Below are 12,856 nucleotides of genomic sequence, written 5' to 3'. Positions count from 1 at the left end.
AGGAAAACTGGCAGCCTAGACCTGTAGGAAACCTTCCTTGTGATACCATAAAATCAAATACATTGATATATCCAAAAGACAGTTTCAGAAGTAACTTTATGATTGACAGATACCAAATTTTTTCCCTAGATCCATTCAGTGACCTCATGGTTTATTTTAATGAGCCTGGGGTTCCCGGAAGGGAAAACACGTTGTCTAGCAGAGTTCGTGTTTGGAAAGTCATGCACTTGTGCGTACAGGTGTTAGTGCTCACAAAGCTTGAGGCTCAAGTGTTTGTAGGCAAAAGCTGAAAAACTGACCAATTTTGACCAGTGCAGGGTTGAATTCCTCTGCCTTTCAGCTTCCTCCTTTGAAGCAGGACTCTCTTCCATATGTCCCCTCCACCGTGTTCTGTTGTTCAGACAAGTTTATTTACGTTTGTTTGTGTCCCCACATCCCCCACGTTGCTGGGGCTGCACAAACTTTCTGTGCTTTGTGAGGCCCTTCTGAGGCCCTTCAGAGTGAAGCGATGATGGGGACTCTTGAGTTGCTATGGTATCACACCAAGAAAGACAGTCTGTCTGGCACTCTGAGGATTTCAGCAGGACTTTGATAGGAAGTTGCTCTGTTTTTTGGCACATAGGCCGTGGGAACATATGGCTAAGACTCTGTGTAAACATATTGGATAGCTGCAGATGATTGGTGTTATCCTGATGAAAGCAAGGTTGATAAACAAATATAGGGAATGGTTGTACCTGTTGCAAGATGAGAGCTTTTCTGTATTAATCTGTGTAAAGCAGAACCAATTCTGTGTGTCTTCATCTTCTGCCTCTCCCCCTTCACCAGTCATATGCATTTCTACTGCTCAAGTCCTTGTGCCCCTGTGACACTTTCTAGCTCTTTTGCACAGGTGCAATAGTGGGAGCATTTAGTTTCTCCTTTTCCTTTGCAGTTCCTCTCAGAGGCCCAGCATTTCCCTGCTATTTCCCATCCTCACTGGTCAACATCTGATATTCTGGCCCATACTTGTCTTTAAGGGAGGTTTTTCCTTCTCCTTTCTCTCCCTCCGATTCAGTCTGGGAAGTCCTGCCCCCTTTCCCGCTGTCTTTGCCCTACAACACTTCCTATTTTCTTGACACCTGTACTATAATAATACACTCCAGTTTTGATGAAAGGATTCATCTTGAAAGAGACATCACTGATGCACCCTTCTCACTATAGCAGATTGAAAAATTCTAGCTAACAAAACACACTCATGTTTACATGTATACATACTTGGGCACTAAACTTGGGGAAGGTATGGTTATTTTTGATCCTGATTCTATCTTCTCAGGAAAAGTTTATTTAAAATAAATATTTGGAGTTGTCTTAAAAATTTATTAGATGGAGACTATAACTGGCCATCAGTCATGTCTTATAATTAAATTGGAATTTTATTTTAAAAACATTCAAAGTAAAATTTGGAATATACCTTTAAGCTCACGTTAACTTCTACCTCTCTGCTTGTCTCATACAAAGTCCTGAAGTCTGTTATTCAAGCTCAATATTGCGTTCAGCCAAAGAAAGATAATAGTGACATTGAAGTACTTTTCTTTAGCTTTGAGAAAAACACAAGATTTTTTTCCTTGTTCTTCCTAATTTTCAAATCAAATCCAGATATTCCTGAAAAAATGAAGAAATGTTCTCAGAAAGTACTTATTTGTGAGCTTAAATAAAATCTTTTCTTCTCCTTCATTTTTGTGGTTGGCCTCTTTCCTACAAGCAGGAAGTTATTCTTCCAGGGAAACAAAAAACTCCTTCCCACACACCTTTTAAGTAAGATGCTCTAGGCACTAATCTGAAAACAACACTTAATATGTGAGGATTTCTTTCTTCTCCGTTAAATTCACTACCCCTGTCACAGCAAATCCTGCAAATGAGTATAGTGAATAAAAAATTTGATTTACAGCCAAGCAAAAAACATGGCATTTTCACTAGGTCCACTCTGTAGCACTTTTGTTATATGGATAATTCGGTATTCAGAATTAATGTTGTTGAGTTCTCCTCACTCATGATATCCTGACTTTGCTAGGAAGACAGGAAGATACCTCTTAGATTAATGCAGAAAAGCATGAGAAACCAGCTGGGACTGTGTGGGATTAAACTTGGCGATGGATATGTTGTTTTGTTTTTTCTAGTTGGCTCAAGATGTGATGCATGAGGAGTTGCCTTTTGGATCTGGTACTGGGAGAAGAGGAGGTGAGCTGTCTGGTAGATGGAGGAGTGGGAAGATTGGTGGTGGTGAGGGTCAGGTGCTATTGAATGGGAAGTTGCCCTTCTCTTCCCTCATTTACATCTGTTGGAAGTGACTGCAGCATTTCACAGAAGGTAAGTAAACTATACAGCCTTATTTTGGGTAGAGTTTTGTGTAGTAATAGCAATATGCTGGCTCAGAGTTTTCAGGTCCTGATGCAGTTGCCGTGGAAAGCCTCTCCTTTGCCAGACCTTCTTCTGATCTGGCTGATGAGTGTTGTACAGCTGAGTTCTGTCATGGCAAGCAACCAAAGTGTGCATCCATGTTATTGGTTTGGTTCAGGTCAGGACTGCTTTTCTTGTTCACCAATGAACTTTTATCTGTGAGACTAAACTAGAGCTGGTTTAAAACAAACTTGCTCAAAATGCATATATGGATTTTGGGTCCATACATGAACTGTTTCACCCTACAGATCCACATAAATTGTACCACATTATTTACAAACATTGATATAGCCTCGATGACCAAGTGTGTACCTCGTTGACTCAACAGTTGCCTGCCAGGCTGAAGGCAAATATTGCTTGCAACAGTATAGTTGTTTTGGACAATGGCACCAGTTTTTGTGCCACTTCATAATTACACCTATATCTTGTGTTTGCTCTTTGCTAAACAAAGCCCAAGAGTGTTGTGTGCCACCCAATGCTGGAGCTCTGTTGTAGACCTGTCCCCAAGGCCCTCCATCCCCCACATCTGTCAGGAATTGTCTGGGTATCATTCCCTGAAGCTCTCTGGAAATGTGCTGAGTCTGACACACAGCTTGGTAGTCACTGGGTCATGCTGCATTAAGGTCTAGTTGTTCCTTATAAGGGGGTAACCTGAGAGTTTCATTCTATGTATTTCAAAAAAAATCCTACTGTTTTGCTGTGGAGCAGATGGCTCCTGTGAAACTTGCATCATTAATTACTTTAAAGCTCTCTCTCTGGAGCTTGTCACAGCAAAATGGTTCTATATATTACAGCGACATATCAAACATGGCAAACTGACCTGATAGAAATAATGCTGCCTGCTTTCATCCACAGTCCTCCCTGCAGTGTTTAGGGAGAGGTGGCCTCACGTCACACAGCCACTAAGAACATGGTTAGAGTGTAGGAGGCATTTTTTAATGAGACATTAGAGACATTGTTTTACTAGAGTGTTGTTTCACCAAAATCTGTTACTTTCAATATCCAAAACTTAATTTCCTTTTGATACAGCTGGGGACAGGAGGCCCTATACTGCTCTCCCAGGTTATTTTGTGGGGTGTCCTCCTCTGTGTAGTTTCGTTAGTTGCATGATGAAAGCTAGTTTAATGGTCAGTCTGTTAGAGATGTGGAAGGAGAGATAAGTGGCTGAGGGCAGGCTCGGGACACTTGAAACACTGGCACTCAGAAGAAAGGAACGACTTTTTGTGTTTGATTAGGCCATGCAAGTCTCCAGTGGCCACTTCTACGAGGAGTCTCCTCTATCTGTTGTGGGGTGTTGAGATGTGCTGTCATGACTTCCACATGCCAAAGGCAACCTCACTGTCATCTTCAGCTATCTTTTCCTTTCGTTTAGGGGTCAGTGATTACTTTCTTTCTATTCCCTGCCTAAAGAGAAGTCAAGGCCCTAATCACCCTGTTGATTTCTTCCTGACAGACACTGATGAGGTCTCCCTATCTACAGAAACGCCCCTCATCTCCTCAGATACTCCCACTGGACTCAGTCCACTGCAGCTGTGCTAAGAGCTTGTAGCACTATCCCTTTAACATAAACCTAGGCCTTTGAAGAAAATTAACTTGTCTGCATAAATAACAGAAATGGGAGCATTTTGAAAGGGCAGCTTGATTATTTGGTTTTGGTAATACAGCCTCAGATTTGAGACTTGGGATTAGTCAGAGATTGAGAACAAAACTGGTTGCTTGCAGATGTACCAGGGTGTGCTGCCAGCGCCTGAACAGGAGGCTCATGCAGACATTTCCTTTGCTGATAAGTCTGTCTGTGCATCCAGTTTGTGAGAAACGGGGTTGTGTCCCTACTGCATGTGTGTGCTTGTGCACTTAAAGAGAAGGCAAAGGAGAGTGAGAATTAGAGTGGGGAAGGAGAATCTAGATACGTTTTTCCCAGTCCCATCCAAACACTTTCTCAGAAGTCTAAACAAGGAAAAGAGGCAATAAACATGCATTAAATACCACTTGGCTGGAAATGTTTCTGCCTTGTGCCTTATGTGTAATTGGGAGCGTACTGGGGATATGGCATGGTTCCATCTGTATTATGTGGTGTAAGCCAAACATTTCTCCTGGACAGGAGAACTGGTTGTCTTTGACTCGCAAACTTGTGTTTGGTTGTTTGATCCCTGTTCTTTGGTACTTTCAGGCAAGAAAACCAGTTTTTCTTAAGTACCTTGTTCAAAGACCAGTCCATAGAGACAACTCTGTGATATTCAGTGAAGCAGTGAAGAACAGTCTCAGCAGCAGTCACTCAGACCTTCCCTTTTCTTAGGTGGTGAAGTATTTATCAAAGGCCAAACTTCCTTCAATACAAATAGAGCTAAAAACATAAGCTTTATTCTGTCTTAAAAAGCAGGATTCCTTGAGATGTTGCAGCATATAAATAATGATGGGTGTGCAGAATCGGGGGATGTCCTGGAGACTTATCCATGCTCCAGACATTCTGCTCCCAGTATTGAATAGCATCTTGGTTAGCAGATAGCCTTTGCAGAGTCAGTAGGGCCATAAGTAAGGTGTTGGGGCAGATAAAATATAGTTAACTTTAAATATATACATAGATTAATGAAGCTGAGAAGGCATCACTGGTCTTTTCATCCAATCTCTTGCCAAAATTTTCTCTGTGGGTCTTATAACACGTTCAAAGGTTTCTCATGTCCATTCAGTGAAACATAAAAGAATATGCTTTCTTCAGAAGTGCATGTACAAATATGCTTAACTTCAGGGATGTGTTTATTAAGTGAAGCACTTATAGTTAGATGTATTCTGAAATGTCAGTAGGTAATTCTAGGCAACTGTCAGAGGTGATTGGTCTTCATGAGTCTGCTTCTGGAGAGAGATGGGGTGCCCCAGAGGGCAGTTTTTAGAGTAGCTGTTTCTCTCCATTGACTCTGGAAGGAGGCAGAGTTCATAAATTAGGCATTGTGATTAGATGCCTAATGTGGATCTGTGTCATTATCCTCTTTCTCTTGAATATTTTTTTCATACCTGTAAGGTGCGAAGTCTTACGGGTTTGATCCTAGAAACCGATCTAACACCTAGTGTTAGTGTAGGAAGCAAGCTTACCTAAACCAGCTTTGCCAGTAATTCTCTCCTGCCCTCCAGTCCCCTCAACTCTCCCATTCCTATGCTTCCCACGTCCGTTTCTGCCATTTACCCTCCAGTGCTAATGGCCTGAGAAAATAATGAATTTGAGACTCTTTCTTCTCTCTGCTTTATACTCCTACTTCATTTTCTCTCTAAAGCATTTCTTGGTTTATTGTCTGTTCTACAGAAACCCCTTTTGGGCTTGTCTCTGTTGTGCAGCTGCACAACAGTCAGGAATGGTGTTTTGTGAAATGCCATAGACAATTTGTCAGAGGTCATTTTTTGGTGTTTCTGCCAGAGTAGAGTTTCTGGGACATGGCTGAGAAAGTGGAGGGAATTCAGAGGAAAGCTGTTCATGTGGTCAGTTCTTGCTTAGGAATTTTGGAACAGAAAACTTCCAAAGGAGAACTAGAAGAATGGGGATGTGTTTAGCCTGAGAGCAAAAGCATGGGTGAAGGTGCATGGGTGAGGGAAAGGCATAGCTGCTACCTATTAATAAGTTAAAGAGATTTTATAAAGGATGCAGTGTGCTTGTTCTCATTACTCAGTGAAGACTGGGCAAGGACTAAAAAGCCTCAATTACAGCAGAGGAAATGTAGCTTTCATTTTAGGAAAAAAACTTGGCAGTTTTGTAGTTATTAGTGGTACAAGCTGTTAAGTCTCCCTGGATGTGATATACAAGGCGCAACAAAACACCAGAGCCAAAGAAAGAATAATAGAGTCCATCCTGCCAGGATAGGGAATGGACTAGTGAGTCCAGCAGAGTGCTGTGCCAGCTGACATGAGGATGATGTGTTGCTCGTGAGCACATTGGTTCATCAGGAACTCAGCGGGGAAACAGAGGTGGCCAAACAGGAACTAATGGTACAGATTGTGACTCGTATTTGTGGTCCCACTTGATTACTGAGTTAGAACTGAGGGTGGCTCCAAGTAGCAGTGAGCTGGGCATGGAAGAGAGCAAGAAAAGAGAGGCAGCTATGAGAAGTAAGGCTGCCAAGAGAGAACGTGTGGGATTGTCGAAAGTCTCACAGGCTACATCTGTGCTGTCACATTAATGTGAGGTTTGAGTTTGCACTCAGATGCTCCAGGCTGTTTGCTGCTGGCCCACACTTTCACTTCAGTCTGGGATGAACCTGCTGGGTCCTGGGGCAGCAGCGTCTGGTCACAGTGAGGGACATGCTGGCTTACACCAAGCTTCTGTCCATGAAGATGCAACCAGCTCAGCCCTGGGTGCAGAAAACTGCAGAACACAAGCAGGTAGAGTTGGATAAGATGTATGGAAATAGGTCAAGTAATTAGGAGCACAAGTTCACCTTTGCAAAGGAGCATGTGTTCCCTAATAGTTTTGGTGTATTTTCCCCTCCACTCAAAAGGGAGGGAGGGAGGGAGGGAGGGAGGGAGGGAGGGAGGGAGGGAAGGAAGGAAGGAAGGAAGGAAGGAAGGAAGGAAGGAAGGAAGGAAGGAAGGAAGGAAGGAAGGAAGGAAGGAAGGAAGGAAGGAAGGAAGGAAGGAAGGAAGGAAGGAAGGAAGGAAGGAAGGAAGGAAGGAAGGAAGGAAGGAAGGAAGGAAGGAAGGAAGGAAGGAAGGAGACATATAGATGTAAAGATGTTGGAAAGGTGAGCTGGGGAAGAGATAACTAAACTCCAAAAGCTAGAAAAGAGAATGAAACAAAGTTAAACACATTGAAGAGGGGTTGCGAAAGAAAATAATTTGGAGGAAAGATAGGGTTGGCAATAGGAAAAATGTAGGCAAGTAAAAGAACAAAGTAAGAAGATTTTTTAAGAGTTGAAGGAAATGGGAGTCAGATAATACACTGTGAATGTAGTCATTCTAAGCACACAGAGCATGGTAATGAATGTGGTCCCATGGCTAGACAGCAAAAGAAAACATTCTGTATAGAACGTTTTCTGTTTGTGAGAATTGAACTTGAGCAATTGCTTCTAGTGATTTTTAGAAAGAGAATAATAATTTTATTTTGAACAATAGAAATGTCTAATTCAAAATTACTGTGCAGTAAGTAGAAATTGCATCAATGTATGAAAAATGAAGAAGTCATCCAGTATTATCACAGTGTCTTCTTTCTGCCTTTTTTGCAGCCCTCCGCCTTTCTTTTCAGTTCTTATTCCAAAAATTAAGTATAGGGTCAATCTTTTTTTTTTCCTTTAGTAATTGCATCAGCCATAGGAATGTATCACGTGGTAAATGAAAGAGTATGAATAATTCAGAACAATTTTTTGAATCATTTAAAAAGCAGAAGCTTCACATTTCATTATTAATCTGTTTCCATAGAACATGAAATCTACAAAAATCTCATTGTAATTTCTGGAGCAAAACCATTTGAAATATTTGAAAATATTGTTGAGTTCATTCTATCAAAAAAAAAAAAAATTCAAACTCAGTTTTCCAAAACTGTGTTTCATGAAAAAATCAGAAGATCATTAAATACTGGGTATGTGCTACCTAAACAAGAAACACCACACATATTTCCAAAAATTATTTTGGCCGTAAAATGTGATTACTTTTACCTCTAAGGCTGATGTAAAATGTAGCATTTAGTTAACCAAAACATGATCTTCTGCTATCATTATCATGCATATATGTGCCACCATCATCACTTGTTAGTGTGGATTTTTGGCTCCTGTAATACCAGCAGGACTGAAAAACAGCCTTTGACTGGGCCTAAGCCAAAAATCTTAGCAACAAAAACACAAAGAGAAAAGCCAATGCAATACAAAGAATATTTTTTTTTCTAGTGATAAGAGCAGGAGGTTGGAGTGAAGAGTTTTACAGTTTGTAACCAGGTTTAGTCACCAATACAATGTGTAGCCTTTCAAGAGGAACTTTATCCTCTCCTCACTAAAGGTTCATGCCCCTTTTTCTTCATCTGTGAAACAGCGATAGCAAGATTGAACCACTTTGCAGCTGAGATTGTGAGTGACCAAGCGACACAGCATTTCTAAAGCACACTGAGACCCTCCAGCAAGAAACTGCTACAGAGGAGGCAAATGTGATGCTGATCACCCCACACACATGCATTGTGATTAATGAGTCTCAGGCAGCCTTTCAGGGCAGTGAAGCTGCTGGTTATGATGGCATTAATACCCGTTTGCATTGACCGAACTGCAGTATTAGCACCCACATTCCACAGGGGGTATCAGGGCTGTGCCCTCTAGGGATGGTTGGGGTTCTCCTACCATTCGGTTCCCGCCCTGTTGATCTCTTCCCACCAGCACTCTGTCGGCTCACCGAGGCTCTGGGCCGCCGGCATGCAGGCGTAGTTCCACAGTCTGTCGGAGCCTTCCTTCTTGCTGAAAACACTCCTGACAGCCACAATCACCTGACCGTGTGGGCACTGTAAGTTGAAACCCTGGCGGTACACGTTGACCCATTCATCATTATCTCCATAGTTATAGGGGCCGTAGGCATAGTCACCGTACTGGCCCCATGCCACAGTCACCAGAGGCAGGAATACACAGAGAAGGACAAGGTCCATCCTGAGGATGTTCCTGGCTTAGAAATGCCCCACTGGTTTGTTGGGCTGGCCCTTTTATATCGCCTCTAACATTTGGCTTCCAGATGTTAAGCTTCCAGATCCAAGTGCAATGTGTCATTGCTTAGTAAACCCTCTCTGAGTTACAGACACATCCAATTACTTTTAAGGTGGAATTCTGCAAGTACAGTAAGTCTGCAGGCCCTAAGAGCAGGGTCTTCCCACCACCACAAACCATCTGTGATCTCTTGCTGCACAGCTACTGTGTAGAGCAAGATACACATTGTGGTGCAACTGCAACAGACATCCCACTTTTATCCTTAAGACAGCAGTTAAATTTGAAAACTGCTGTATTTGAAATCAAAGCTTTATTTGAAGTTGTCATTTTCCATTATTAGTAACATGCAACAAAATGCAGTCATGTGTGTGTTTCCCCACCCTTTTTTCCCTGGATATGTGTGACATGATTCTGCCAGTCCCTAGAAAGGAGGGTATTGGGTAAGGTGGGGAAATTCACTGCTCCTTTTATAAAAAATACTTTTAGGCATTTTGGTTTGCTTTGGTTGGAGGGGAGGTGGAGCCTGAAGGACTGAGTCTCTGGCTTGGCATGGAAACAGCCCACCCTGAGAAGCAGGGCATCAGCTTCTTGCATGCAGAGCTGATTTTGCTACGACAGTATGTGACACTGTAGAACTGTGGGCTCAGCAGATGTTTTAATGTGAAGAAAAAGCATATAATCAAATTATTATGAGATAAGCTTCATGTGTCACCATAGTCTATTGAAATCTTTGAGCAAGGGCCTTTAAAGTTACCTTGCATTTATCTTGGGCTAGAAACATGGGGCTACTGCCGAGGAACTGCTGTGCTGCAAATTCAAAACATGGTTTGCCACTTGGAAATGTGTTGATATGTCACATCCTTGGATAATTTCTTTATAAGAAAACCACCCTGTTCAGGAGAGCATGAAGCAGTGTGCTTTACCTAACTGTATACTTGACCCACTTGAGCATGTTTTAGTAAGTGAGACAAGTCCAAAGTCAATCTAACATAGTCTATATATGCATATGTTGCCTACGCTGTGTTACTAGTGAAATGTGTGACCCTTGGAGTGGCCTCAGATTCAGATCCTGTCTCTTCCAGTGAAATCATTGCAGAAGATCCAGAGATTGTTTCTTGCTGTAAGTTTCTCCTCTATTCTTTTCATCATCCCACTTCCCCATTTGGGCCATGCACAAAAAAAAACCCAAACAAACAAAAAACCCCAATCAACCAACCAAACATAAAAAAACAGTATGGGCTTTCCTTCAGTTGCTGATACTATCAAAAGAAGATATGTTATGGATAACAGTGGATTTGTTCTTCTGTAGTGATCTCCAAACCAGTCATGCTTGGTCATTGCTTTGCAGGATTATAAACATATCAGGAGGTCGGTGCCTTTACTAACCAGCCCCAGATCTCAAAAGCTGCTACAGCCTCATCAATCAACCAGGCACTTTTGTACCTTTAGCTAATGGCTTTTTTTTTGTAGCAGAGTCTTGTTTGACAAAACTGTAAGTGGGGGTTGAGCTCTTTGTCAAGACCGCAGCACAGCAATATCTCATTTGTCTGTGCTTGCAGCCAGTGCAAAACCACATGAACTTGGCAGCTGAGAATTCTGATCTAGTTCAGTGCCTCACCTCCAGCTGTGGCAGCCCCAGGTGCTTGGGGAAGAAGGTTAAGGAGACAGCACAGAACAGCCCTTTCCTTGGAGCTGCACTCTTAGATGACAGTAGGGGACACAGGTAGCCAGCGTCTAAAGAGAGAGGAAACTTCAGGTTAAAAACTCCATAGTTATCTGGGCACCGGAGTGTAAACTTGAACTGCACAATCTTCTATGAGTTTTTCAGCTGACTCAGAAGTGTGTGTTTTTTCCCCTCTTACTTCCTTAGACACGTAGTCAACATCTGGGAGCAGTGCACAGTGCTGTGTGTGCCTGAGAGGCATTCTGGAAAATGTTTTAGCAGGAAGCACCACATTATCCTATATATATGATCCTCACCTCACATAACCCTTTGTAAACACCATTCCTTGGAAGGAAGTCCTCACATAACCCACACAAAATCAGGGCAATAGGGGATGAGAAGGGGGATGGGGGCCCTATGAAGAGCAGGTCACAGTCTTCCTTTGCCTACCTTTGACATGTGTGTGAAGCTTCAGGTTTTCTGTTGTCATGTCCTGCATACAGTCTACCTTGCCTGATTCCAGTTAGTGGATAGGGTGGTACTTCCATGCTACACTGTGATCAAGAAGTGGCTTGGCTGGGTGAAAAAGCTGTGCAGGGAATTTGGTGAACATGACGGATGAGGAACTACAGCTCCCTGTAGCAGTCGTGGCAGCGCAGATGTGTCCTGACCAGGCACTGCCTGAGAGTCTACAGTTCTGTGTTGCTGTACCCAGTGCTTTCTGGGAACTTTTAATATTAATTTTCATGTTTCATTCTGATACTGAACAAAAACAGAAGATAATGGAATTTCTTACCAGGGGGACATGATGGTTTTAGTCACCTTGGAGAAGGGTGGTATTTGTGAGTGGGAGACATTGTGATTTGAAAATTCCCATAGAGGTTAAAAAAGGAGAGAAGTGTGCATACATGAATTTTGTTTCTGAGTAATGCTCATTCAGTTCTGCAGTTCACAGCTGCTTGGTTCATGGAGCAAAGCCGAGGCTACTTATGACTTGTTTCACTAACATTTCACACCATTGCTCCAACCCAAATAATTCCACTGGTTTTGCTAGTACTGAGAACTGCAATTTTAGCTGTGTTTCCATTGAATCACCAGCATGTTAACCACACTATGCCTTATTCTGTTCTGGCCAGTGAATCAAACAGAACAGCTCAAAAAACAGTGTCTAGAAGAGCTGCAAACTAGTCTGGAGCTTGGTGACTTTGGTTGGTTTCAGCTAGAATTTTCATTAGGAGAAAACTCAATGATATTTAAAAATCAGTCCCTCTCTGAAATTACTTAACCTTTAATTTGACTTTAAGCACATCAGCTGCGTGCCTTGCACATCCAATCTTTGGAAAAACAGAAACTCGCAATGAATTAGCAAATATGAGGTGCTAGGGCCAACCTTTCATTTTCAGTTCCTTGCCATGGAATCTGTTACATTGGCTGGTAATTTTATTCCCTATCAGTTCTTAGAAATGCTTCATTTAATCAACAAAAACAAATATTTAAGTTCTGTCTTGTCCAATGATGACAGATGAAAATGGTTATTTGTTGAGGCACAATGGATTTTTTGCCTCAGTCTTCACTGGTGAGTGCTCTAGCCATGCCACCCAAGTCTCAGAAAACAAAGGCAGGGATGGGAGAATGAAAAACCACCCACTGTAGGAGAAGATCAGGCTTTAGACCATCTGAGGAACCTGAGGGTGCACAAGTCCCTGGGACCTGATGAGATGCACCCATAGGCCCTGAGGGAACTGGCAGATGAAGTTGCCAACCCACTATCTGTCATATTTGGGAGGTCATGGCAGTCTGGTGAAGTTCTCACTGTCTGGAAAAGGGAGAACATAACCTCCATTTTTAAAAAGGGATAAAAAGGAGGACCTGGGGAACTACAGGTCAGTCAGTCGCACCTCCATGCCCGGCAAGATCATGGAGCAGATTCTCCTGGAAACTATGCTAAGGCACATGGAAAATTAAGAGGTGATTGGTGACAGTCAACATGGCATCACTAAGGGCAAATCACGGATGACAAATCTGACAGCCTTCTGTGAAGGAATTACAACACTGGTGGATAAGAGAAGAGCAACTGATGTCATCCACTTGGACTTGTGCC

General features: G+C 42.4%; 1 protein-coding gene across 1 annotated transcript in view; it reads right to left on the bottom strand.

Annotated features, from left to right (window-relative positions):
- Window positions 1-9,045, bottom strand: part of DPT (dermatopontin) — a 28,449-nt gene extending 19,404 nt beyond the window's left edge. Inside the window, exon 1 of the mRNA XM_082071603.1 lies at window positions 8,739-9,045. Coding sequence (XP_081927729.1) covers window positions 8,739-9,037 — 299 coding nt within the window. The 5' untranslated portion in view covers window positions 9,038-9,045. The remainder of the gene's footprint in view (window positions 1-8,738) is intronic.
- Window positions 9,046-12,856: the final 3,811 nt, after the last annotated feature.

The sequence above is a fragment of the Streptopelia decaocto genome (genome assembly GCF_964273445.1).
Source record: "Streptopelia decaocto genome assembly, chromosome: 1".
NCBI lineage: Eukaryota > Metazoa > Chordata > Aves > Columbiformes > Columbidae > Streptopelia > Streptopelia decaocto.
Note: the sequence above shows the minus strand (reverse complement) of the source record. Positions and strands in the feature narration are given on the sequence as shown.